The sequence below is a fragment of the Odontesthes bonariensis genome, chromosome 22, assembly GCF_027942865.1.
Source record: "Odontesthes bonariensis isolate fOdoBon6 chromosome 22, fOdoBon6.hap1, whole genome shotgun sequence".
In the NCBI taxonomy this organism is placed as follows: domain Eukaryota; kingdom Metazoa; phylum Chordata; class Actinopteri; order Atheriniformes; family Atherinopsidae; genus Odontesthes; species Odontesthes bonariensis.
Window position 1 is genome coordinate 28,058,587 of NC_134527.1, and position 25,641 is coordinate 28,084,227.

At 42.7% G+C, this 25,641-nt stretch overlaps 3 protein-coding genes and 4 non-coding genes across 7 annotated transcripts; 6 read left to right on the plus strand and 1 right to left on the minus strand.

Moving 5' to 3' along the window:
* Positions 1 to 575: 575 nt before the first annotated feature.
* helq (helicase, POLQ like) lies at positions 576 to 13,897 on the minus strand. Its single transcript, XM_075456162.1, has 18 exons — positions 13,369 to 13,897; positions 11,529 to 12,147; positions 10,887 to 11,065; positions 9,827 to 10,027; positions 9,660 to 9,732; positions 9,486 to 9,583; positions 9,275 to 9,373; positions 8,951 to 9,096; positions 8,641 to 8,880; positions 6,192 to 6,333; positions 5,725 to 5,829; positions 5,329 to 5,539; positions 3,594 to 3,751; positions 3,420 to 3,518; positions 2,457 to 2,630; positions 1,447 to 1,560; positions 1,220 to 1,354; positions 576 to 1,115 (listed from the first exon to the last, which is right to left on the minus strand). Exons 1-18 carry the CDS (start codon positions 13,543 to 13,545, stop codon positions 1,032 to 1,034), a joined length of 3,054 nt encoding a protein of 1,017 aa, XP_075312277.1. The 5' UTR covers positions 13,546 to 13,897; the 3' UTR covers positions 576 to 1,031.
* Positions 13,898 to 14,684: 787 nt separating this feature from the next.
* mrps18c (mitochondrial ribosomal protein S18C) lies at positions 14,685 to 19,393 on the plus strand. Its single transcript, XM_075455629.1, has 6 exons — positions 14,685 to 14,793; positions 14,941 to 14,987; positions 15,072 to 15,155; positions 18,846 to 18,903; positions 19,017 to 19,076; positions 19,255 to 19,393. The coding sequence occupies exons 1-6, from the start codon at positions 14,733 to 14,735 to the stop codon at positions 19,329 to 19,331; spliced, it is 387 nt and encodes a 128-aa protein (XP_075311744.1). The 5' UTR covers positions 14,685 to 14,732; the 3' UTR covers positions 19,332 to 19,393.
* A 1,645-nt stretch (positions 19,394 to 21,038) lies between these two features.
* Positions 21,039 to 23,861, plus strand: rpl17 (ribosomal protein L17). Its single transcript, XM_075455903.1, has 7 exons — positions 21,039 to 21,081; positions 21,523 to 21,572; positions 21,757 to 21,797; positions 22,383 to 22,517; positions 22,686 to 22,784; positions 23,414 to 23,605; positions 23,784 to 23,861. Exons 2-7 carry the CDS (start codon positions 21,533 to 21,535, stop codon positions 23,829 to 23,831), a joined length of 555 nt encoding a protein of 184 aa, XP_075312018.1. The 5' UTR covers positions 21,039 to 21,081; positions 21,523 to 21,532; the 3' UTR covers positions 23,832 to 23,861.
* Positions 21,618 to 21,690, plus strand: LOC142373429 (small nucleolar RNA SNORD58). Its single transcript, XR_012768484.1, has one exon. It is a non-coding gene; the product is annotated as a small nucleolar RNA SNORD58 (small nucleolar RNA).
* Positions 22,556 to 22,623, plus strand: LOC142373425 (small nucleolar RNA SNORD58). Its single transcript, XR_012768481.1, has one exon. It is a non-coding gene; the product is annotated as a small nucleolar RNA SNORD58 (small nucleolar RNA).
* Positions 23,006 to 23,073, plus strand: LOC142373426 (small nucleolar RNA SNORD58). Its single transcript, XR_012768482.1, has one exon. It is a non-coding gene; the product is annotated as a small nucleolar RNA SNORD58 (small nucleolar RNA).
* On the plus strand, positions 23,648 to 23,715 carry LOC142373428 (small nucleolar RNA SNORD58). The gene has a single exon (XR_012768483.1). It is a non-coding gene; the product is annotated as a small nucleolar RNA SNORD58 (small nucleolar RNA).
* Positions 23,862 to 25,641: the final 1,780 nt, after the last annotated feature.

A 25,641-nucleotide genomic window follows, 5' to 3' on the forward strand; every position in this document is an offset into this window, starting at 1 on the left:
TTATTTGTTTCTCTTTATATTATTTTATGTATTTTTAATGCTTCTTACACTCCCTGCTGCAATGCTTTTATTTTATGTAAAGCACTTTGAATTGTTTTGTACATGAAATGTGCTATACAAATAAATTTGATTTGATTTGATTTGATTCCTTCTCTTTTTCGGACCGTTCTCTGTAAACCCTAGAGATGGTTGTGCGTGAAAATCCCAGTTGATCAGCAGTTTCTGAAATACTCAGACCAGCCCGTCTGGCACCAACAACCATGCCACGTTCAAAGTCACTTAAATCCCCTTTCTTTACTATTCTGTTCAGTTTGAACTTCAGCAAGTTGTCTTGACCACCTCATTGAGTTGCGGCCATGCGATTGGTTGATTAGCTATTTGTGTTAACAAGCAATGGAACAGGTGTACAGGTGATGATACATGCTCCAAAATATGATAAGACCATATATATATTTTTTAAAACAGATATGATGAGCAATGTCCTCATAACATCCAAAAATTTGAAAATTTAAAAAAAAAAAAAAAAAAAATCATTAGAAAAATTTTCTTAGAGATGAAAAAAATCTTCTATTCAGTCACAATCGAGAAACTTTTTTATGTTTTTACTCATAATTTCTGTCGACATGAATCCAACTGAGCAGCGGGACCACACACACACATGCTGTCAGGTAACTTAGTCACATGAACAAAAATAATCATCTTGTCATGGAAACACTGCTTCAAATCTGAGATGAAGAGAATAAATGAAAAAAAAAATAAATCACACTGTAAATCTGTCATTTATTTCAACTAACGCACACAGACCAGGTCCGGCTGTCAGAAATGTGGGTTCATCCGCAGAGGAAAGTAGTCCCAACAGGAGCATTTCCTTCCGTTTGTTTGTAAAAACCTTCATCGAGTGTTTGTGAGTAAGTTCTAAAAGCTGAAAAACAGCAGACTGGTCCTTTAAATCAGAGCAAACAGGAAGCAGAGTCTTCGTTGTTCATTATTTAAGAGAATCTGTTTAAAAAGACACCACCTGCTGACGGCGTTTAGCTCTGCGGCAGGTCTGCGGGCAGCGTCAGCAACTCGTCCACTTCCTCCTGAAGAGCTGCAGCTTTTTCATTCACAAGCATCTGGAACGCAAAGAAACGTCATCTGATGGACGCCAACCGGTCCACAGGGTTAAAATCACTCCTAACAGAGCGCACACATGAGGACTGAGCTGGTTCAGACTCACTTTGGCTGAGGCCACCATCAGGAGGGCCTGCTTCCTGTAGAGGTTCTCTATTGTCCTGCAGAGGGCGGCGGGGTCGGCGTTGGCCAGGTGAGACGCCGTCTTGTAGCCGGCGTTGTACAGCTGCTTCGCTCTTGACTAGAGAGAAGAAGAAGAAGAAGAAAGAATAAAACACTCAGAGTAAACCGGATGGAGCGGATCAACTCTGACCCGACGGGGCTACTGCTGACCTCCATGACTCCGGCCACCTCCATCAGAGGAATCAGCTCCGCCTTCACGCAGTAACTTAGCCGCCGCATCAGCTCCGTCAGCAGAGCTTTGAATGGCCAGAACTCCTCCAGCTCCTGAGGAGACACAGCAGCTCATCATGACCCACTGCTCACAGCTGCTCAGTTTCAGCAGAACTCACTATGAATTCTGGGTAAATTGAATGTAAATGTAAATGTATTTTATTTATACAGCCCTTTACAAACCATCATTACGATGTACCAAAGTGCTTTACAGTGGGTAATAAATAAAGAGAAGAATAAGTAAAAACAAATAAAAACAATAAAAAAAACAGTGAAAGCAATAAAATACAACAAAATCGAATAAGATAAAATAAGATAAAAGTGCCATCATACTACTGGGTATTAAAAGCAATCCTAAATAAGAAGGTTTTTAGCCTAGATTTGAAGAGGCCGAGGTCAGAAATAAGACGCAGCTCGACGGGGAGCTTATTCCAGAGCCTGGGGGCAGCGACGGAAAATGCTCGGTCACCCCAGTGTTGATATTCTGACCTGGGCACTTCCAGCAAAAATTGATTTGTTGACCTCAGAGCTCTACCAGGATTTCGGACTGATAAAAGCTCAGATAAATATGATGGGGCGAGGCCGTTAAGAGCTTTAAACACAAACTTTAATAGTTTAAAATCAATTCTATAAAGGACAGGAAGCCAATGGAGGGAGTTAAGAACAGGAGTGATGTGCACACGTCTGTTGGTGTTGGTTAAAAGACGGGCAGCAGCGTTCTGCACAAGTTGAAGGCGACTGAGAGAAGACTGGGAGACGCCAACATAAAGTGCATTGCAATAGTCTAAACTTGAACTTATTAGGGCATGGATGGCTTTCTCAAGGTCATGACGACTTAAAAAGATTTTAACTTTGGCCAGGAGATGCAACTGGAAAAAATTAAGACTTAATTTAATGAATTAAAATTAAGACTTGTGTAGTTTAACGTGTCATCTCTGCGGTGCTGGTACCTCAGTGAAGTGTAGCACGCAGGAGCAGAAGGCGGAGGCGGAGCTAAGCAGCACCTGGACGAAGCCTCGGCTCAGCTGGAACCTGTCGGCCACGTTCCAAACGCTGGTTTCCTTCAGCAGAGAGAAGAGCACCAGAGACAGGTACATCCTCCTCGCCACCTCCAGGTTCACGTTCTGAAACACAGAACAACAAAAACAACTCAGATTTGATTAAAGTCACATTCCAGACTTTATTTTAAAGTAATTTTCATACACTTTTTATACACAGTCCATCATTTCAGGGCATGTCAGAACGGTTTGATTTACAAACATCACAGAGGACATTTTTAATCACACCTGAACTCTGGGGGATGTGATTCCACGTTGTTGTGATAAATATGGGAGAGGAAAGCACAAATGTGACAGAAAAGGGCTCAAAGTTCATGAATGAAAACAGTTTACATGCTCCTCCCACTCTCAGTGATGTAATAACTGACCACCAGGATGTAAAAGATTTACAGGAAACTCTTCTGTTACTTTATAACAGAAATAAATCAATAATGTGCGTATCAGGCCCAAAAATACCAGATGAACTCTCAGTGTTGCTGAAGCTGCAGCTGATGAACCGACTCAAACACAAAACAAAGTCACACTCAACAGTCCTGAACTGCATTTGATGGGAAAAAAGAATTGTCTATAATCTATAAGTCGACTGAAGAACCTTTGAGTGACATCTTAGGACAGGCTTCAGGTTTCGCTTTCTTCCAGAACATTCAGGCTCATTCACAGAGTGGAAATCTGCTCAACATCACCTATTTGTCCGACTTCAAAACACATCAACTCAGTGTGGAAGCAACACAAGAGGTGACCAGACCCTGTGATTTGATCCAGTTTCATTAAAACAGATGCACACCAGTCACACTTCTGTCCATGGCCAGGTGAGATGGAAGAGCGTTTAACCTGCAGTTGTCTGAGGTGCGTTACCTTTTTCACCGTCTGTCCTGCGGCTTTTCTTGCCACGAAACTCTCGGGTACGCCCACGGCGGCCGACATCTTCTGCTCAGCAGCGGACAGCAGGGTGAACTGTGGACAGAAAGTAGGCGGTCAGCAGACAGCGGCGAGGACGGGACTCTGTGGCGTCTGACGGAGACTCTGTACCTGTCTGAAGTAGATCATCCAGTCGGGTTTGCACTGCTGGATCAGGTCGTACGGGGTCACCAGGTAGACCAGGTGCAGGTAGCTGTTGAGCAGCAGACCCTCCAGACCTCTGGACAGGTCTTTGTACAGAACGTCACAGTAGGTCAGATCCACCGAGCCTGAGGACAACAGGAGACTCATCAGTGCTGTTGGACCTCACCTGTGAGCCAGGTGGAGTCTGCAGTTTGTTAAGATGAATTAACTGCAAGTGTAAACAATAATAAATACCATGTCTTCCATCTTGTGGATGTTAAAACCCTTATACTTGTTTAAACGTGGTTCAACCTCAGTGTTCTGAGGGCTACAGTTCATCCAAAACCAGTCCAGTAACAACCTCTACCTGCCAGGTAAGAAGCCTGTTGTAATTTCTGACTGAGTTTGATTACTGAGACGTTAAAATCCATGTATTTTTTTCCCCGTCAGTTTCAATGTTCCCATTTCTTTAGTTACATCTATGAAAAACCCAGCTGCAGCACAGCTCATTCACTCCGTTAAGGACGTCCATCGTACTCAAAGTCGCCGTCCACGTCGTCAAAGTCTGATAAATATCCTGCCGTGTTACACAAAACTAGCAGAGGCAAACTACGTGTGAAATTAGCCGACTGTCACAGAGCACAGAGTAAATGAGCTATGCTGCAGCGGTGCGCATCGATGAAGTCATCCCAGTCGACGCGTGTGTAGAAAGCCCTCCATAACCCCCCTGATAGCCACTCCAGTCATCTATCGATCTCGAGTTATCTAAATATCTTGTGAAGGACGCCGACTTTCACAAAACTGTTATCGGTGAGTAGATTAACGTATTTTATGCCAGAAATAAGGTCCAAGTTTAAAAAAAAGAACTTTAAAGGGATAATCCAGCGTAAAATGCACTTTAGATCAATTTACGCTATTTTTATACCTCTTCTACAGCTCCAAACAACATAACACTTACGTGGTAGTGAGTAGAGGGTCCCTAAAGCCAAACCGAAGTGTCCCGAGGTCTTCATGTGGTCGGATATAGAGTCCAGAATTAATTTAATCAAGCCAGTACCTTTCCGGAAATGTTGCTGCTGCAGCTGCCGCTTAAAACCGTGGTGAAGTTGGTTTGATATTGGCTATTCGACAGATATTCACAATAAGGAAATAAGGTGTCTTTTTTTTCAAACCAATATCAAACCATATTGCAGTTGGTGAGAGTGAGTTGTATGGCTTTGTCTTTGCTGGTATTTTTAGTGATTATAGGACTGTTTAGGTGAGTTTGTCTGCTGAATCTGCTAGTGTGTCTTGTCCTGCCTCCACCTCTGGCACCTTCTATACTTTTATTACCCCCTACCCGAACCAGGGTTTGCATCCCCACCCCGCTGTGACTGGTGTGCAGTTGGTGAGAGGCTGGGGTAGCTGATAATAATGCTGCTTGTGGAAAAAAAAGAGGTGGTTGTTGTGGTTTGAGGAGCAGTGATGGCTAACATTAGGGGAGTGACTCTGAGACGCCAGTGATCACTGTCTAATCTCCTGGAGGTGTTGTGGGCCCAAGTAGACGAAACACTGATGAAAGGAGGTTCCCACCTAATGAACCCAATGACATGTTGGTCAGCACTGCTCACTGGTGTATATAGGGATTTTAGGAAATTATTCACAGAGTCTGGTCCTTTTTTTTTTTTTTTTTTTTTAAGAACTCAAACATCATCAGCAGGGGTCCGTCCTGTTGAGACTGTACCTTTGTAGGAGGCTCTCCCCAGCTTGGTGACCTGAAGCGTTGGATTATGCGAGTCTGTCAGGGTCACAGTGATGAGGTCTTTCACCTCCAGCATGTTGACACACTGCTGCACGACGTCCCACAGCTTCCTGTCCACACACAGCTGCTGCTGCTGCACGAACAGCAGCGTCCCACGCAGGAAGTCCTGCATCTGCTGCAGTGACGTGGTGATCTGCAGCAACACGGTCACGCAGAAGTGATGATGCAAGTCAAACAGAACAAACCTTTGTGAAGCATCTGCTGCTTTTCGTTCTCAATTTTGACTTTTGGACTTCTGCTCAAACAAAACAAGATCTTGCAAAATGTGCTCAGACCTGGACGAGAAAAAAAAACACAAAAAAAACCAGAGGGATTTACGTTTAATCCAATCAGAGAGAGGATGAGACTGAGGAGGCCTTTTCCATCATCCTGCATCAGGTTACTGTAACAGTTCTCCATTGGGGCGCACACGAGAGCTTTGGCCTGAAATTAAAGCAATAATAAAGTTAATTATCCTCTTATTTTAAAAAAGAAAGTTACAGAAGCAGTGTGGGAAAAACTAAGTGAAGCCTTACTGCTTCCACAGGAATAAAGAGGAGAAGAATAGTAAGTTGTCTTTCTTCCTTTTTACTCCAGAAAAGATATGACTCATTTTAATCATTGCAGATAAACTGAAACTAAAGTGTTTTTGATCATTATTAAACGTAATTCATGTTCAGATCTTACAAGAATCCTCAGAAAAGGAAGGTGTACTTTTTAAATGACAAGAGCAGCTTCAGTCAGGTATTTTCTAACTGGACAGTTCCACCTGCCTCTGTGTAAAGGCCACAGGGAGGTGTAGTTACCATGTTCCTGTCCCGCTCCTGCAGGATGAGGATGCTCTCTCCCACGGTGTCGATCCCGGCCCGACCGGCCCGCCCCACCATCTGCTTGTACTGGCTCCTCTTCAGGAAGTCTGTGGCGACGTACGGCGAGCGCAGAATCACTCTGCAGGTCACACCGAGGCTCATACAGGTGAGGGGAAGTAGGGACTGCGATAGTAATGGTGGCACACGCTTCGATATGTACGCACACGCCTCACAGTTGGAATAAAATACTTCTGACATTAAAGGATAAGACCGGTTTGTTGACATTGGGCCCTTGATTTCACATTATAGCATGATGTTCTACTCACCCCTGCTTGTTGTTGGTCATTTGGAGCTGTTCCGAAGATATTCGCGAGGCGTCTGGCTGCTCTCTTGAGATATTCGGCCATGAAACGGTTTCCTATGGGCAAGCTCATACAGGCACAAACTATGCTGTTTATAATTTATTAATTACTCTACACTAGCACTGATAACGTGGAGGTGCGTCGCTTACTTAAAAAAATCCGGGTTATTGTAATTTTGATTTTTTTGTCGTAAAGTGGGTGTTACTGACGTCATCGTCGTGCTACTGCCACAGACAGCCCACAGACCTGCTGCCTATTTATTCATTCGGCTAAAATTCAAAATTAGTAACCCGGATTTTTTTAAGTAAGCGACGCACCTCCACGTTATCAGTGCTAATGTACAGTAATTAATAAATTATAAACAGCATAGTTTGTGCCTGTATAAGCTTGCCCATAGGAAACCGTTTCATGGCCGAATATCTCAAGAGAGCAGCCAGACGCCTCTCGAATATCTTCGGAACAGCTCCAAATGTTCAACAACAAGCAGGGGTGAGTAGAACATCATGTTATAATGTGACATCAAGGGCCCAATGTCAAAAAACCGGTCTTATCCTTTAAGACGAAAAGCAGCTTTGTTTACAGCGCGTTTAACCCTTTAATGAAGGTAGTACATGTAATCACCTAATTTGCATGTGGTGACATCACTGATGACATCACTGCATGGCAACTTCTCGTGAACATTGGATTTTGAACACAATTCCACGTGTTTTTTCTCCTTTTTTGATCCTTTTCTAAAGTCATCAACACAACTATGAACAAAGCTGTACCAAGTTATGATCTTTTTCATGTTTTTCTGTCATTTTATCCATATAAAAACAACAGAAAATCAGTAAGAATCAGTAAAATATCTTTCAATCAGATCCTGATTCTGGCTTCAGTGTTTGAGTGGCCAAGAACTGGTGTTCATATCTGTTTGTTTATTTTGTTCTCAGTGTCTAGAAGTCATAGGAAGAGGGTTAAAAGTTAGGAAGGGGGACAACAACTCAGTGGGCTCAGCATTTGTCAAATCTCTGTCTCCTTGATAGCCAACGGGCTCATCAAAGTGTATGATCGCCCCCAGTACACTTCATCAGTATTCAGAAAAACCCAGTCCTTATGACTGCTGACACACTGGTTTCCATTTATGTCCTCCTTTTCCCAGTCATTACCACTTCGTTACCCTCTGCTCTCACTATCCTATGTGAGGGAAATTCTCACCCTCTGAATCTTCATCAAAGATTTAAACCAAAACTTCTTCTCTTGTTAAATATTCTTATTCATTTTCTCTAAATTTCACCCGGACATCTTCCATATAAACACTTCCTCTGAGCTGCATGAGCTAATAATGGCCGTTACAGATACAGTATCATAGCCTGACTACGTCATACTCACGATTCTAGTCAGAATGTGAGTCTGATACCGCTCGATAGAGATCTGAGTATGGGGCGTGTTTCAACCAAACCAGGAGAAAAAATGCCTCTTCGCTCAATTGGATAGACCTACAACCAATCAGAGCGTAGTATGTGACGTAGATTAAGCGACACACACTTGTTGTAGGAAGGACGGCAAAAACATCTTTTCTATCGATAAAAGCCTTTATCGCGTTCCTCTGTTCGTCTTTCAAAATGAATGCAATGTGGAGATCCTGTAGAACAGACTTGATGGCAGAATCTACACACCCTAGCTCTCCAGCTGCAGCCATGTTTGTTTCAAATGAATTCAAACCAAGCGCTCTTTAATGACGTAGTCGATAATGTCTCTGTTGATCATCTGTCCATCATCGTATAAAGCCCGCCCTGGCAATATGATTGGGTCGACTGTTTTGATGTCGAGCATAGAGATTTCCCAACTGAGCAGAGCCAGACCGAACTTCCCGACCAAAAATATTATGGGCGGGGCTAAGTTCGGCTGGCACCCAGGCTAACAGTATCACCTTAATTCTGGGAATAATTTAGATAAAACATGTCTGCCATCTAGTGGTAGAGAGTAGAAACAAGATTTGATGTTAATACGGGACTAATTATTTAACTATATAATGCCAAGGGTTAACATACAGATGCAGCAGGAAGCGGTCTAAGGTTAAAGAGATAAAGCTGACATCTGACCTGCGGGCAGGAAGATTGATCCCTGCAGCCAAGGTGGATGTGCAGGTGAGGAGGCAGAGCACGCCGTTGGAGTAGGCCTCCTCCACCAGTTTCCTCTCCTCGGAGGTCAGCCCGCTGTGGTGGTAGGCCACGCCGTATGGCACGGTCCTCCTGAGCACCGGACACACTGAGCCGTTCCCACTGTCCCGCAGCTCTCTGAGGAGGATGGCCTTCTTGGCCTCGCGGTGCTGCAGGAACTCACTGTGAGAGGACAGAGGAGCTGTTACAGCTGTGGTCTGCAGGGCCGTGGACGGACGGACGGTTCACTCACTCTTTCAGGTACTTGCAGATCATTCCTGCTACGTTCTCACAGTTCTTCTTGGTGGGACAGAAGACTAGACAGGAATGAGTTGGGATGATCTCAGTCACCAGAGCGATGATGTGGTCCGGGTCGATCTTCTGCATCGCGCTGGAGTACTGCAGTAAGAAGATCAGATAGGTTAGATCTGAGCTCTTATCAGAACCGCCTCATCTGATACAGACCTGCTCAGTCTGACGGATCGGTCGAAATGCAGCTGATGAGACAGAACAGGAAACATCTGGTACCAAGCCTCAGGCGGATACTCAGAGTATAGAATTTAAATGTTGAACTCACTTTAAAATTGAGCAGACGTGAAAACCTGAAGCAGTTCTCCTCCTTTGGGTCGACTTCATAAATTGAGTCATTCAGTTTAACAAATTCTTTCAGCTCAACCTGGAAGAGACAGAATAAATACGCCTTTAAACACCTGCACAGCTGACAGTAACAAGCTCAGAATACATTTGGGCTTCTACTTTCAGCGAGCTGTCAGTTTGCTGTCACCTACCGGCCTGAAGTCGTTTGTGTAATTTTCTGCCTTCAGAAACATCTGGAGGTCCTTGATGTTTCCCAGAGTGGCGCTCATTCCAATAATCTGAGTTGTTTCTGGAGATATAGAGCAGCATTAATAACTGAATTCGCAAAGGTCTGCAGGGTTAAACACACTGAGGCAAACACTTACTGCTCATGTACTGAACTTTGGCCAGAGTCATTTCAATCACAGCCCCTCTGCTGCCGTCACCCAGCATGTGAAGCTGCAGAGGAAACAAAAAGACCTCCATCAAACCTGCTCCTGTCTTTCATTTCTCAGCTGAAACGGCTTTCAGTCAAACTGAGCGCAGCTTCCACCTCATCTACCACCACCAGCCCCAGGTTCTCCAGCCGGCCCGTCTCTATCAGGGAATTGACGAGGCTGTGGGCCTTCTCTATCGTGGCGACGTACAGGGACCTCGTGTTTCTTCTCTTCACCGGAGGAAACCTGCCCTTGCTGCCAGCGTACTCCTCCACCATAAAGTCCAGCTCCAGGCCGAAGCTCGCCAACCCACGCACCTGCGAAAAACAAAAACCACCAACAGTTCAATATGAAGTTACGTTTGGAAACGGTGTCCCTCAAGGCTCTATTTCCGGACCTCTTTGATTCCTCGTAAAGATAACACCGACATGGATTCTGATTTCAATTCAATTCAATTAAAAAATACTTTATTTATCCCAGAGGGAAATTAAATTCATTACCATATATAATATAATTTAATACCATATAATAATATAATAACATATAATTTCATTACCACTTGAGATTAAATCTTTAAACTATTGACTGCGTCTCAGTTCTGTTGAGTTTTATAAACATCTTGTGAGATTATGGACTTGTTTCTAAAATGAATGACTGACTAACAAAAAGACCAAAACTAGAGCAGACAAGTCTGGCTCCGCAGCCTTTAAAGCCCTGACAGGGGAGGCCTCCGGTGGGGAATGGAGACTCTGTGTGGGTGTATGAACTGCTGTCAAAGTGTGTCCTTCCCACCGGGAGGTGCGCAACCTCTAAATTTCCTACACACCACTGGTACTCCATTGGGGGGGCAATATGGTGCTCCAGTGTGAGGCAGTAGGATCTGATGTCGAAGGATGAAGAAGTCAGCATGTGATGATAAACTATGAACATCCAGATGTAACTGATAAAACGGAACAGCTTTCGGGAAATCAAAATAAGATAATAACATTAAAATAAGGAAAACGATAATGTTGTGCGCATCCACACTGCTGAGTGATTTTATTCTGTAGACGTCAAGTCCGAGCACACAAACCCAGAAAGGTGTGAGGTCACCTTTCGGTTATGAACAGAGTTTGAAATTCCAGTTTTGCAACAACCCTAAACTGTCCAAGCTATTTTAAGTGTGTGTTCGGGTACCTTCTCCTGCACCAGAGATATGTAGGGTAAGATGAACAGACCGTCCTTCCTCCTGCACAGCAGCTCTCTGAGGATGAGGATCTCAGCCACCAGTGTTTTCCCTCCACTGGTGGGAAGAGAGTAGATCAGGTTCTTCCTCTGCTGAACGCAGTCCAGGTTCAGACACGTCTCCTGCCAGTCTGACACGCGAAAAAAAAACAGTCTGAAAAACACTCGCTGCTCACTGAAACTAATTATTTTTGTTTTTTTTGTATTTTTGTTTTGTTTATTAAGTCCATGAACACAAAAATTTAATCTAATTTAATTCTAATGGCTTATGTTTCTTTGTCCTTTTCAGATAACCGAGTATTGTTGGGTTTCATGATATCTGCATCCAATAATGGATGAAGATGAGCATTTTTGTTACTTTCTGACATTCTAACAACCAAATCAAGTCTACAGATTCCAAATTCTACCAATTATTGTCCTTACTGATAGTGATTTCTCAACTTTCTTGTCCGTAAAATGTAAGACATGAAAGTAAAAGACTTCCAATAACTTATTTTTTATTTGAAAAAGAGATTGAAATCAAATATATTCAGTTTCCTCTGATATGAGACAAATCCTCGCAGTTTGTAAGCAGAGAATGTCTCGGAGTCTCACCGTATAACTCCTGGATTCCTCTCAGTTTGTACATCAGCTCCTTCACTCTGCTGGGGAGTCCGAAGAAAGGCCCGAGGTCGGTGGTCTCAGCAGAGATGGTTTCCATGGCCTGCATGGCGACGCTGATCTCCTCAGAAACCACTGCTTCCTTCAGCACCGATGTCCGAGAAACGCCGGCGGGGGACGCAGCATTCCCGAGCATCGTCCTCTTCAGCTGGTCAGCCACGCTCCGCCTTGCTCTGCTGTTTCTCCTGTTTTTATCCTCCATGTTTGTCTCCAGCCCGGCCTCAGACGTCCTATGAAAAGGCGTGGAGGTTTTGTCTCCATCTTGCAGTCTGCTCCTCTTTGCCTGCTCTTGGATTTGTTCTTGAAACTGCAGCTGGCTGGGCGGTAAGTCCTCGAAGGGCTCAGCTCCGAGTTCATACAATATGGAGTCTGTCAGAGCGTCGTCACAGGACTGTTTCCTGACGCCGCCTCGAGGTTGCAGACTCGTGAAGTCCTGCTGGTTCTCAACTCGCCGTCGTTCATTTTGTTCTGCATTGTCCAGCTTTGCCAGGAGAGAACTATCCTCCAGGATGCTGTCGTAGCCGCCGAACAAGTCCTCGTTGTCGCTGCAGTACTGCCAACAAAACACACGTTACAAACTCCCTGGTCAATAAGTTGATTGACAGAATTATTGACAGGTTTACTTAAAAAACCTTTAAGTTTTCATTTGAAACGTCGTCAGAAACACTGGTTCCATTGACCAAATCGGAGTGTTTACCTGAACACAACTGGGTCTGTTCTGGTCCATCAGGACACTTTGGGAGCTCACTGCAACGATTTAGTCTAATCAAAGATCCAAACGAGCAGCGACAGCACAGATTCTGAGCCACCGAGTTCATAGCCTTCATGATTTTGCCCTCAAACTGTTCGGATCCAGAAAAACCTTTTCCAGGAACCAAAGTCTTCTGAGGGGTCCTTTCCTTAACCCCCTCAACTTCAACCACATGAACAAGGGGCTTAACAAAGTTATATTTTATAGATATTTTTTGGTGCTGAACATCTCAGAAATAAATTTGAATCAGTGCCTTAAACCCTAAATAAAGACACCCCACACCCTCAGACAGATGAGATGTTCTTCAGCCTATTTAATCTGCCCGGTGCTTTAGATCTTTAGGTTGAAATATTCTTTTAACTCAAGGAAAAAAGCTGTTTCTGTACCAGAGGCTCTCAGTTTAAAACAAGCTGAACTGTTTAGATTTGCAATATGTGACCATCTTATGAAAATAATTTACAGAAGTATGAAGCAATGTTTCTCCAGATGTTCTGAGATAAGCTCTGAGGACTGAGCTGTCCTCTTAAAGCTCTTATAAACCAAACCCATGTTAAGAACCAGAGGACATGAGACGGACGTCTTGTCCCTCCTGGTTATCAGTTCGTCTTCACCTTCTCAACATCTTGCAGTGAAAGCATTGTTTGTTTCTGAGAAATTTACCATTGTCCATGATGTGCAGATAAAACCACATTTGACAGAATCAGGATGTCCCAACATGTGCTTCTATCCCTGTGTCACACGAACAGTCAGCTGTCGTCTTCAGCCACCAAACTCGTGTGATTAAAAAAAGAGGCTTAAAATCAGATTAGTCTGGGAGTTTTTCATGCTTTAAACTTCCATCAATCGTTCTTCCAAATATATTTTTTTAAATGCTTGTAATACTTTCCTTTTGTTGATCAATGGCAATCTTTACAGATTTATTATTCAGTAAAGGATATATAACCAGACACGGTTAAGTTTGGTCTTTTTCTTATGATGGTCGGAGTTGCTTTCAACCCAGTCGATTAATCGGCTGTGACGTACCTCCGAAGGTTGACTCTCAGCCATGACGCTGCTTGTCCTCCAGCTGGGGGGGCATCGCGGTGATCCCACACCCCCTCCTGTCTTACGGGCAGGTGTAAGGTGAGTCTTCTGAAAGTCCCGCGATCGTTTCCTCGCGCAAACTCGTTTTATTTTTACCTCGAGCCTCCCGGAACTCATCTCTGTCTGGGTTCGGGTTCAGCTGGAGCTACATGTTAAACAGCTGAAACTGGAACAAACATAGACTCTTGCCCAACACGGGCCAGTCATAAACCAGCAACTATGGTCACAACCTATCAACAAAAAAAGCTAAAGTAGTTCACACTAGCATAAAAAGCAGTTTCAGTCGGTTGTTCGCCGACATTAATTATCACGTTTTTTCCGAGATGTAAAATTCTACAAATGACTCACACACATCCGTAAATTGTAGAAAATTCTGGGAAAAATTCGGTGACTGAAATATTTTAGCGATAGACGACTTTAAACTTGCAAGCGGAGGATACAACCATTCAGCTCAGCCCGCACCACATTCAAAAATTATCTGTCGGCGTTTGAGCAAGACATCCGACCATCACTTCCGGTTTTCTTTTCCTAACTAGCTCGTTCGCACATAGCTAATCATTATTTTTTAAACTGGCAACGTTTGCAACTCGTTGATGAATTAGAAACACACGACAAGCTTCATTTGACAATTTAAAATATTTTTTAACATAAAATTGCCTTACTGACATGGAGTACTACCGGCTAACTGAAAAGAAACTCGGAAAATGTGTTCCAAATATTTTTTTAAACGATAAGAGGTCGAGATATTTTACACCTACGTGTAAAAAAAACACTATTTCTATATTTCAGACATAACTCCACAACAGTGGCATGTAATTTTAATTACTACTTTGGGATTCCTAGAGCAAAACAACTAACACATGACGAGCTTGAAAAGCGGCATGAACGTGCTGATGTGGATTTCAGTTTGTATTACTTTTAATAAACGGTCACAGCTTCATTTATAAATGAATCAATTGTAAATGGTTTAATTAAATCGAGCATTAGCAACGGTAACGGTTGGAGTCAACTTTTTTTTTCTTAAGGAGATTTCTATCTTGACTCATATGTTTGACGTAAGAAGCAAGTGACGTTAAAACTTTACCGAAATAAAATACTGTTGAACCATTAAATTGGAGTCATATTTTGTATAAAAACACACACGTAATAATAATTTCCATGTTTACAAAAAAAAAAGCTATATTTAAAGTTATTGTACCGCCAAACGTTAAAACAGGAAATTCAGAAGTGGTAGGAACGAAAAAATAGCAGCATTCAGAATCTAACCGGACTACCACCACTTCCTGTCCCGTGTCAGGTCAAAAATGTTGTGTGTGAGGGGGCTCCAGAGGCTAAAGCCTGTCGTATATCTCAATGGAAACACATGTGAGTCTCAGTTTTAAGTTGGATGTGAATATGTTTCAGGCTTAAAAAGTCAAATGGAGATGCTTGTTGAAATGTAATCGCATTCTTCCGGTAATCATTGTGATGCTATCATGCTAATGCTACGTGTCGTAATGTGTTGCTCTGCAGGTATCAGGAGCTTCACGACAGGTGTGCTCCAGTATAAAGATGACACGGTAGGTCCCACATGACTTTTAATGTGTATTATATTTGTGAGCGCAGCCGCACGTCTTTGATGGCGACACGTTTTTGTGTTTAAGCTGGTGAAAATGGAGAATCCTTACAAAGAGTCTGAGAAAGGCTGCGTCCTGTGCAACATCACCGTGGACTACAAAAACACCCAGGTGAGTCAGGTGATCAGTTTACCTGCTGAGAGGGGGCACCAAAAACTACTTTTAATGTTGTTGAACCAGATTTCTGGAACTAACTTGTTTGATTCGATTTTATTTATTTATTTCTAAAGCGCCAAATCACAACATATGTAATCTCAAAACATTTCAAAGATACAGTTCAATTCAAGCCAATTAGACTCCAATTTATTGTAATACATTCATAATCCAGTTCATTAAATTCCAAAATAGTCCATTTCATACAGAACCAATACAAATAGTTTTCTAGCTAAGGAAACCAACTTATTACACTGAATGGGCCTCAATGGGGAGAAAAAAAGATCCCTTCTAAAAAGAAGAAACCTCCATCAGAACCAGACAGAAATAATTTAGGTTGGGTGACGATCTTCCTTTGTGTTTAAAGTGGCGCTATGCAACTTTCAGTAATACGGGGTTTGTTTACCATGCAATACACACCCCAAAGCTGTAGGGGGAGCTCCGTAGAAAATAAGGCGACAGTCTAGCCAGACTGTCGTAAACCCACCAGAGGCAATTTACGGTTTATTTTTCAAGACACTGCCAGAGAGTTGGAGAGCCGTCGACAGCTAATGGAGAGGGGGTGTGTCTTATCAGGCTACCTGGCTCGGCCACAGATTCTATAATAGGACAGATACGCCACTCAAGGTCCATTTCCGGTTTCCAACGAGGCGATTTTGGTTGCAGTTCCACCCATTTTCCACATGGGGCGCCCAATTTTGGAGACCAGAATGAATGGAGTCCTATGGAGCTATACGCCCTTTCGTGCCCTTATCTCAAGATATAATTTTTTCTCTAGTAATTCGAATGTTGTTTTCGAAAGAGGGTGTTTAGAAAATACCCATGGCTGAGTTTTAGATTTTTAGAGCCACTCATTTGCTTAAAAAAAGGATTTGAAGTGTATATGACGTCATACATAGCTGGTCGACCAGCTGTCATTAGCACAATGCTAGCGCGTTGTGGACAACAAGAAGCCAACCTGTAAGAAATCAAAGGGATATATGTACTCGTTCAGTAGATTTTTTACTTGAAACCCATGTTGAGCTCTCAGAAACTACATTCAAATCTGAGCGCTCTTGAGGAGACTTAGGTGAAACTGACCATTTGTAGCATCTAGCTCCATTGGGCCCCATTCATTCTGGTCTCCACCGACGCCCCCAGTGGAATTCTGGTGGAACTGCAGCCAAAAAGCCGATACAATGGGGCTTAATACAGAGTGGCAAGGCTGTTCGTTATAATGGCTGTGGCTCGGCTCAGAGCCCTTTACGACCTGCCGTGAAGCAGTAGTTCTCGGCTCTCGTGTGTCGCGAGACTTCCAGAGGTAAACAAAGCACGTGGCGCCACAGGCAAAGTTGCAAGCGCTGTTTCGGTCTAGGGCCACCAGATGGAGATGGAAATGTCACCGTTTTCATCAGAACGGGTCAGCGAAGCAATCTGATGATTGCCAAGCAATTTTATGACCATGAAAAAGTTGCATTGTGCCGCTTTAACAGAGATTAAAGGTTGAATGGGTTTTTAATCCTTGTTCTGTGATGTGATATGTAGCCCAAAAAAAAATGGTTGGGTCTGTAATGGCTCAGAACCTCCCTAAAAGGCTGTCTGAAACAGCTATGTTACTACTATGCTGGGTTTAGAATGCGTCGTTTCAGAGCTTATCTGGCAACCTCATTATGAAATGCAGGTAGGTGTTGGCGCTATTCGGTTGCCGTTGCTTGATTGGCTGCCCTTGCTCTTACTGAAAACAGAGCTATAGAGTAATACACTGACTGAAAAGAAAGCTCATTCCCTTTAGATGAACAAGCCAGAGCTAACGTGCAATTCTTACAACAGGAATATGGCACAACACACATTTAAAACAAAATAAAATGGGATACTTACAGGCTGTACTGATTGCTGGGGTTGATTTTGTTCAGAATCAGAATTCGTTTTATTGCCATTGTTAGTGAACAGTGTTCACACTAGGAATTTGCTGCGGCGTAAGGTGCAAACATGTAACATAGGATATAATAATAAAGAATAAAAATATATGAATATAAAATGTACAAGGTGTGTACAACAATACACAGTATCCAATATACAGAGCAATAACAGTGCAGCTTCATTAGTGCAATTTTAATGATGGTAAAGTGACTGGGGCAGGTTATGAGGTGATTATGAAGTGTTCATAAGTCCAACTGCAAGGGGGAAAAAACAGTTTTTGTGACGGAAGGTTCTGGTCCGAATGGACCGAAGCCTCCTCCCCGAGGGGAGTGGTGCAAAAAGGAGAAGGGTCAGCTGTGATCCGACCTGCTCGCCCCATAGTCCTGGAGACGTGCAGGTCATGGATAGATGGGAGGCTGCAGCCAATCACCTTCTCAGCAGAGCGCACACCTCGCTGCAGTCTGTGTCTGTCCCTGTCGGAACTGACCATCCACTGAGCAAAATTCCGACCGAAGCCTGCTCGGAATCGTGCAAGCTTTGACTTTTGATCAGGGATGGGAATTGTTAAGAATTTAGCAATTACGGTTCCACTATCGATATTGCTTATCAATTGTCATCCAGTTATATATAGTACAAGGCTTTGGTTGCAGTAACACTTTAATTTCAAGTATGCACCAACATTTTATCTATTTTTGCCTCTGTCATTTTGCTTTTCCCGGCCTTGATGAAAGGGGTACCTTCTGAGCCTGCCTCTGAGCCTGCCTCTGAGCCTGCCTCTGAGCCTGCCTCTGAGCCTGCCTCTGAGCCTGCCTCACTCTTGCAATCCTCGTCAATTAAATGGGTCGCAGGAATGGGGGTCTTTCATTAATGATAATATTATTATTAGTGTTGTTGTTATTAATAACTGCTCTTCTCAGACTAATGGGAGACATGGTTGTTTCCTGCCGTTTCCATAGCGATAGTGGCGTGCCAGAGAAATTTATATGGTAATTTTTTTTAGACACGTTTCTTTGACACGCTTAGCAGCGTCATATTTAAAGGAGAAGTTTTTTTTTTTTTTTTTAAACCTGGACCTTATTTCTGGCATAAAATACATTCATCTACTCACCGATAACAGTTTGGTGAAAGTTGGCGTCCTTCAGAAGATATTTAGATCACTCGAGAGCCGTGTATATCCATATAACGGGAAAGAACAGGGCAGAGACAATACAGCCTCTAAATAAGGCATTATCTGTCTTTATTTCACCAATTCTTTAAGCCAAATGAACGACTGAACACGTACTATTGCACTGTTAGCTCATAGCTGCCATGTTGTTGTTATCCGGGGGCTTATAGGAAGCTTTCTACACATGCGTCTTTCTACACATAAGCTTTAAAACATTTCGTTTTTAAAAAATGGGAATAAAATGTCTTTTTTTTTCATTTAAAAATGAAAATTGATTTATTTTTATTTAGGTTTTTTGCTGGTTAAAGTTTTTGAACCTTTGAAGCCTTTAAGTTGCGTGAAATATTTTTTTCTTTTATTAAATTTGTCTTTGAAGGTTTTTATTAACGATTCCTGACATGTATAACAAACTCTGTCCTGTCGCGCCTGAGCAGGAAACCAGGGGTCGCGTCCCAAACGTGAACATTTGGTCTTTATGAATCTGAGTGCACGTTAACGGTGCATGCACGTTAAAAGGTCATGCACGGTGGTGTGAATCTCTTCCAGCCCAACATGTAATCGTGTCTTTCTCGTTTCATCCTCAGCTGCTGTCTCAGTTCATCTCTCCGCACACAGGCAGGATTTACGGCCGACACATCACAGGTGAGTCTCAGCAGGTGAACTCATCCTGCATCAAAACATGCGCACACACACACACACACACACACACACACACATACACGCACTCACTCACAGCCTGTCTGTTTGTCTGTCAGGTTTATGTGGGAAGAAGCAGAAGGAAGTCTCCAAAGCCATAAAGAAGGCTCACTCCATGGGTACGAACGCTCCGAACCGTCTTCATAAAGACTTTTAATCAAAGATTTTCCTTTTAACTTTGTTTAATTCACTGAAACACTTTTATTTAAATGATATATTTCTTAATTTGTCCTTTTTATTAGAGGAAATGAGCTGTAAATGAACATGTTAAAGTCCTAACAAACGTTTGTGCTGCAGGTTTCATGTCGGTGACTCACAAACATCCACAGTTCATGAAGGATCCCAACATCTGTGGCATCAGACTTCTGGATTAGAGGATCACTGTGTGTTCATTTTGTGTAATAAAGTCTGTCAGTGTGTTAAAAAAAAAAAAAAAAAAAAAGTCTGTTACTGTTTGAATCCCTAAAAATTATCTGATCTCAGTCCAGTTCTTTCGATCAGTTCACAAACTGCTGAAGAAGAAAGTTTTTTTTTTTTTTTTTTTTTTAATAGAATACATAGAAAATGAAATCCAAATAATTTATTTTCAGAATCTTCACTGAATTAGTGTATCATATTTAGAAATAAATGTAGAATCTGATGCTGCAACAAGCTCAGTAAAAGTTGTTCTGGAGTCAAAGAAAGACGTTTATAGAATCTACAGTGACAGCTTTCTGGAATAAAAGGAGCATCCACCAAAGGTTTAGTCTTTCCATCAAGGATGGGTCGTGGCTCACCACTTTGTGCCAAACTCCATCAGAAAATCATCAATAAGTTCAACAAATATTTCTCTGTAAGATTGTAAAGAACTTTGGTCTTTCAGCATCTACAAAGCAGAATATTGTGAAAAGATTCAGGGAGTCTGGGGAAATCTCAGTGCGAAAAGGCCAAGGGCAGAAACCTATTGGATGATCTCGGAGCCTTTAGGCAGCACTGCATGAAAACCTTCATGCCACCATGATCAATACAGCCACATGGGCTGAGGAGGAGCTTGGAAAACCATTTTCACTCAACACAGTCCACGGCTGCATCCAGAAATGTAACCTGAAACTGTATCACACAACGAGGAAGAAATATATCTGTGCAGAAACACGGCCCAGTTCTCTGGACACCAGCTCATCTCAGATGGACAGAAAGACAGTGGACACGTGTTCTGTGGTCAGAGGAGTCCACGTTTCAGCTGCTTCTGGGAAAAACTGATTCTACAAAGATGAGAAAGAGCATCCAGCTGTTATCAGAGAAAGGTTTAAAGCCAGCGTCTGTGATGGTATGGGGGTCACGACAGAAGCAACTTTTCGCAACGAAATTTGATATGGATTACCAGTGCACACCAGTAACCACTCCGGTGAGTTGATGATTTTGAAAACGGACGTTTATGGTGCTTTTACGGACCTTTTAGGACATGCACCATGCTTGCCATTCTGAAGCAGGTTGAGAAGAATCAAAATTAGGCAAATACCGGAGACAGCAGTAAGATTAAAAAAAACGGTGAAGGGGTTCTAAAACATTGCAGACGACTCATAAATGAGGCTTAATGTTGAAAATACCGCAGTTCTCCTTTAAATAAAGCTTTAAACAAATTATAAACAGTTTACAGACTAAAGTTATTGTTGCATTTAAAAAACTTCCTAAAGTCTTCTAAAATGGGGTTTGTAGAAAGAGCCACAATGACCACAAAAAAAAGTAAAAAACTGGCCTCAAATGTGGCAAAAACAGTCGGATACAAAATTACCACAAAGATGAAAAATGGGGCCACAAAACAATAAAAATGATAAAGTCACTGAGAAACCAAAAATAATGAGTATGATTAGGTGCAGAAAGAGACCGAAAACAAAAGTCTAGAAGGCACAACATAATTTTAAAGAGACAAAAAAAACATCTCTATAGACGTTAAAAAGTGGATCCATTGTGTTCGATTGTCTGTTGCTTCGTAGCTGGAACGTAAAACACTGCCTCCTGCTGGTCATCATGGGTCATCGCACTGATACCGCCGCCTCCTGGCCGGCAGGGGGCGGTGTACCTGCAGGAAGCAGAAGAAGGGGAGCACAGCGCTGGATACTTCCTCTTCCCTTGGCGGCCTCAGAGGTAGGTAGCCAGTCCTGCGTTTGGAAACAAGGATCTATCTTAAATCTGTGTTAAATCTCCACCATCCTTCTATTTAACCTGCTGGATTTTATTAATCATATGTAGACGGATTAGATTATGTGATATGTTTGTGTACGGACGCGTAGATTCTGGTTTTATTTCAATGTTTGCCATGAAACCGGTTTGTGGCTACAGCAGCTTTCCGCCATGTTGGCTGCGTGTGACTAAAAATTTAGAGTTTTGAATCTATGAAACGTACAAAAGTGTCTAATTTTTCTTTATTTCAAGAGGGATTTGTTGGGTTTTAGTGTGTAACGCTGTTTCTTGGTTCAGTTTTGGACGGTTGTTGGCACTGAACGGGCTAACATGAGCTAACAAGAGTCCTGATTAGCTGAAAGAGGTGGTTTAATGTAAAATCTCAACATTTTTCGGTTCTTTCAGGTATCTGAAAATGGTCCGCTACTCACTCGACCCCGAGAACCCGACTAAGTGTGAGTAAAACGGGGTGTAACCGGGGTCTTTTGTGTGTTTTTGTGTGGCTGTGATGACTTCTTAGGACACCTTTGGATTAAAACATGAAAAAAATCTGAAAAAAACTAACTGAGCTGCAGGAAATAAAACCGAGTGTAACTGAGCTGTGGGTTGAGATTTTAACGGTTTGTCTTTGTGTTTCAGCATGTAAGGCGAGGGGCTCCAACCTCCGGGTTCACTTCAAGGTAAGCTGGCTGTTCCTGTGTCCACATGTTGGTTCTGCCTGGGTTTTAATGATCAACTCATTTAAGAGTTTCCTTTTAAAACTGTGGTTACTCTGTACTCGCAGCTGCTGTTTTTAATCACTCATATTGGAGCACATTGACTTGATTAATTTGTAACTTCTGAATAAAATATGTGAATGTTTCAGCAGAGATTTGAGTAATTTCCCCAAACAAATGGAAATGGTTCACATTTCTCATCACTGGTGGCTTTAAGTGAGCAGCCACCATGTTTTTGCTCTTTTTGCTGTTTCTCACCAAGTCATTAATACCCTGGTTTATAATCTTTACCATTAACCGTTCCCCTTAGTTCATTGCAGCCTAATCTGTATGAGTTCAACTTGTTTGCACATTGACCCAGTTTAATATTGAAGCTTTATTAATGGTATTTCTGGCATTAAAAACAGCTTTCTCACACCTGTGCATCTGGTTAATGATCAGGAGGAACCAGAATCTTAGTGTGAACAGCTTTAGGTCTCAGAATGAGATCCAACGTTGATTAATATCCAGCTTTTACCCGTGAGATCTGATCTGTGTTTGTCCCAACAGAACACCCGTGAGACGGCCCAGGCCATTAAGGGCATGCACATCCGCAAAGCCAACAAGTACCTGAGGGATGTCGTGGTCCAGCACCAGTGCGTCCCGTTCCGTCGCTACAACGGCGGCGTGGGGCGCTGCGCTCAGGTGAGAGCTGGGTGACATCAGCGGGGTTGGGTCACGGGCCGCAGTGATGACCATCTTAGGACACCTTTGGATCAATGATGAAACCAATCTCTTAAATCTGAGCGGCGCCAGCATGCAGCTGGCGCCTTGCTGTGAGAGAGCGGTTCTGATCAACTCTGTTGTTTTCAGGCCAAACAGTTCGGCTGGACTCAGGGCCGCTGGCCCAAGAAGAGCGCAGAGTTCCTCCTGCACATGCTCAAGAACGCAGAGAGCAACGCTGAGCTGAAGGTGAGTTCCCTGCTGCAGGTACCAGCCCAGCGGTGCTGACGGATCTGTCCTTGTTTGAGTTTTAAACCGTAAAAATACAGACGTGGTTCTGTCGTTTCCAGCTGAAAACTCCGAAATGAAACCCAGAAACCACTGCTCTGAGAGGAGCACCTGTCGGCAGGTGTTCCCTCCCTGTGGAGATGGGCAGGTTCTGGGGCGGGTTCTGTGACTCGTGCAGCAGATTGCGGTGATGACTCTTTAGGACACCTTTGTATGAACCATGAAAATAACTTGATATAATCTGAGCAATCTGTCGGTCACTGAGTTGAGAGAGCCTGATTACACGACTTCTGTTTGCTTTTCTCGGTGGTTCTGTGAGACCCGATTAAAGAACTTGTCGGACTCACGGCTGCACTGATTAGTCACTTTCAGTTTGACCCGATGAAGTGGCTTTTTACACTTTTTGTCAGGAAGTGAATGAATAACGAGGAGCTGCCGGTTCCACCTCACACAGCTTTAACGGGCTCCGATGTGGGTCAGAGATAATTCTGTGAAAACCTCCAGAACTTCAGTCTGAGAGATGAGTGGACTCATGGGTCCGCCTGAATGTAACGGAACCGTGTGCAATTCTGACCCGTCTGTGGTTTCAGGGTCTGGATGTGGACTCTTTGGTCATCGAGCACATTCAAGTCAACAAGGCGCCCAAGATGAGGAGGCGCACGTACCGCGCCCACGGCCGCATCAACCCGTACATGAGCTCACCGTGCCACATCGAGATGATCCTGACCGAGAAGGAGCAGATCGTCCCCAAACCAGAGGAGGAGGTGGCCCAGAAGAAAAAGGTGCGCTACGGCAGACGCTAACACGCCATTTTAAACATGCTGTTACGCTGATGATGTCTTAGGACACCTTTGGATTAATGATGAAAACAGCGAGTTAGATTCTGAGTGACGGCGTGATGAAGCTAAGCTGGTCCTTCATCGTGGTGATGATGTAATAACGACGTCTGTGTCTCCGCAGGTCTCACAGAAGAAGCTGAAGAAGCAGAAGCTGATGGCACGAGAGTAAATCTGAATAAAACCACACCTTCTTACGTCAGCCCGACTCCGTCTGCTTTCTTTGTTCAGCGTGAACTCTGACCTCAGATCCTGATACTACTTTCCCTGAACCAGGTTCAGCTCAGCAACAACTATCAGAAATAAATTCTTCTTTATTTCTAACCACTTTGGTTCCTCAGACGCTCCTAAAAATACAAATAATTCAGCTTGTACCTGTTCAGCGTCTGTCAGGTTTCAGTTGATCTCATTAAAACGCAGAATGTTAGTTCTGATCCGGTTGGGAAACCTTTACTGACAACTGGATTAAACCCAACATTCGGCACATCTCAAATCTGAGAAATGGCCCTTTTGTGAGTTCTGAACCACTCAGTTTATTCACACGGTTTAATATTTTATATTGACAGATAAATTCCTGAAAACTAAGTCACATGTCGACTGATCCGGTTTCATTGAGGGAATTCTGTCTTTTAGAACCGTTTAAGGTTGAGTTTGGGTACAGAATGAAGCCTCCATGAAACGTTCCCTTTTAGTTGCTTAAATTAAGATGTTTATTGGGAATTTTCTGAGAAATCAATATAAAAATGTATCTCCAAAAGTCCGATCACTGGATGAACGCTTCATCTGGTCATACTGGAGTAAAAGTATTTTACATGGAGGTTTCTGGACAAAAGTGAACCTTTTCCCAGAAGAACAAGTTCCATAAAGCACAAATAAAACCTTAAACGCAGATGGGGAATTAAACTGGAACATTTGGCTGCTGAAGCAGCTCAAACCAGTTTCTTAAATATTTCAAATATAAAATTAAATGCAGATTTTTAGTGTATTTTTTTGTCTCTAATAGAAAATGTAAACTGAACAGTTCCATAGTTCCAAGACATAGTTTTTTTTGGTGAAATAAGTTTCCCTTCATTTCTCTTTAGAGCAGGGGTCTTCAATGTTTTTCAGGCCAGGGACCCCCAAACTGATGGAGAGTTGGAGCAGGGACCCCCCTACTATTTATATGGCATACAATTGTGTTTTATATTTAACGGGGCCTAGTGCCGTGTGTAAACATAGCTACTCTGTACATTCAATACTAAGCTATTCAAATAATACACAGGTTCATTTATATTTTTATTTTAAACATGTACAAGGTGCAGGGTGGCCGTGCCACTGCCATTTATAAACAAACATCTTGCATACAACACTGAGCTATTCAAATAATCCACAGATTTGAACTTTAAACATGCATGTAGATGGGACAATGAATCCTCAAACCATCTGTGGATGGCACACGTTTGCACACAATTTGTGATAAAAAACTGTTTGAAAAAAAAAAAAAGAAATGTTAAAAATCGTCTAATCAACCAAAGATTTCGCGACCCCCCTGCAGTACCTCCGGACCCCCTGTTGAAGACCTCTGCTTTAGAGAATTTCCTTTCATGCGTAACACTGATACAAACACTGGTCCCTGCAGAACAAAGGACACAATTTTGGTTTGACTTTTAAATGTGCCCTCATAGTAAGTATATATATATATATATATATATATAAAAAGGAGCGTTACAATTGCACTGACAACATTAATATATACTTAGACAAAAACATCACATTTGGGTACAAAACAAAGTGCAAATGTGAGAGCTAAAACAGGTTTGCACATAACACATGTATGGGAGGAGTGGCAAAGAGATTAGGCTCATGCATCAGGCTAAAGTGAAACAACTTCAGCAAAGGGACTTATTTTAAATCTGACTATTTTATGGAAAGATAAGACCAAGTGTAAACAGCTGAGACAATAACAAGAGGAACTTTTAATCCCACAGACCTTTTAATGCACT

What these genes read in the sequence shown, in the direction of transcription:
- helq (XM_075456162.1), bottom strand. Translation starts at nt 13,545, where the DNA reads ATGAGTTCCGGGAGGCTCGAGGTAAAAATAAAACGAGTTTGCGCGAGG. An exon ending in AGGAGCGGGACAGGAACATG is followed by an intron (nt 5,830 to 6,191) that starts GTAACTACACCT and finishes CTTTAATTTCAG; the next exon opens with GCCAAAGCTCTCGTGTGCGC. An exon ending in CAGGACAGACGGTGAAAAAG is followed by an intron (nt 2,631 to 3,419) that starts GTAACGCACCTC and finishes TCTGTGTTTCAG; the next exon opens with AACGTGAACCTGGAGGTGGC.
- mrps18c (XM_075455629.1), top strand. Translation starts at nt 14,733, where the DNA reads ATGTTGTGTGTGAGGGGGCTCCAGAGGCTAAAGCCTGTCGTATATCTC. An exon ending in ATATCTCAATGGAAACACAT is followed by an intron (nt 14,794 to 14,940) that starts GTGAGTCTCAGT and finishes GTTGCTCTGCAG; the next exon opens with GTATCAGGAGCTTCACGACA. An exon ending in TTACGGCCGACACATCACAG is followed by an intron (nt 18,904 to 19,016) that starts GTGAGTCTCAGC and finishes TTTGTCTGTCAG; the next exon opens with GTTTATGTGGGAAGAAGCAG.
- rpl17 (XM_075455903.1), top strand. Translation starts at nt 21,533, where the DNA reads ATGGTCCGCTACTCACTCGACCCCGAGAACCCGACTAAGT. An exon ending in ACCTCCGGGTTCACTTCAAG is followed by an intron (nt 21,798 to 22,382) that starts GTAAGCTGGCTG and finishes TTGTCCCAACAG; the next exon opens with AACACCCGTGAGACGGCCCA. An exon ending in AGGTGGCCCAGAAGAAAAAG is followed by an intron (nt 23,606 to 23,783) that starts GTGCGCTACGGC and finishes GTGTCTCCGCAG; the next exon opens with GTCTCACAGAAGAAGCTGAA.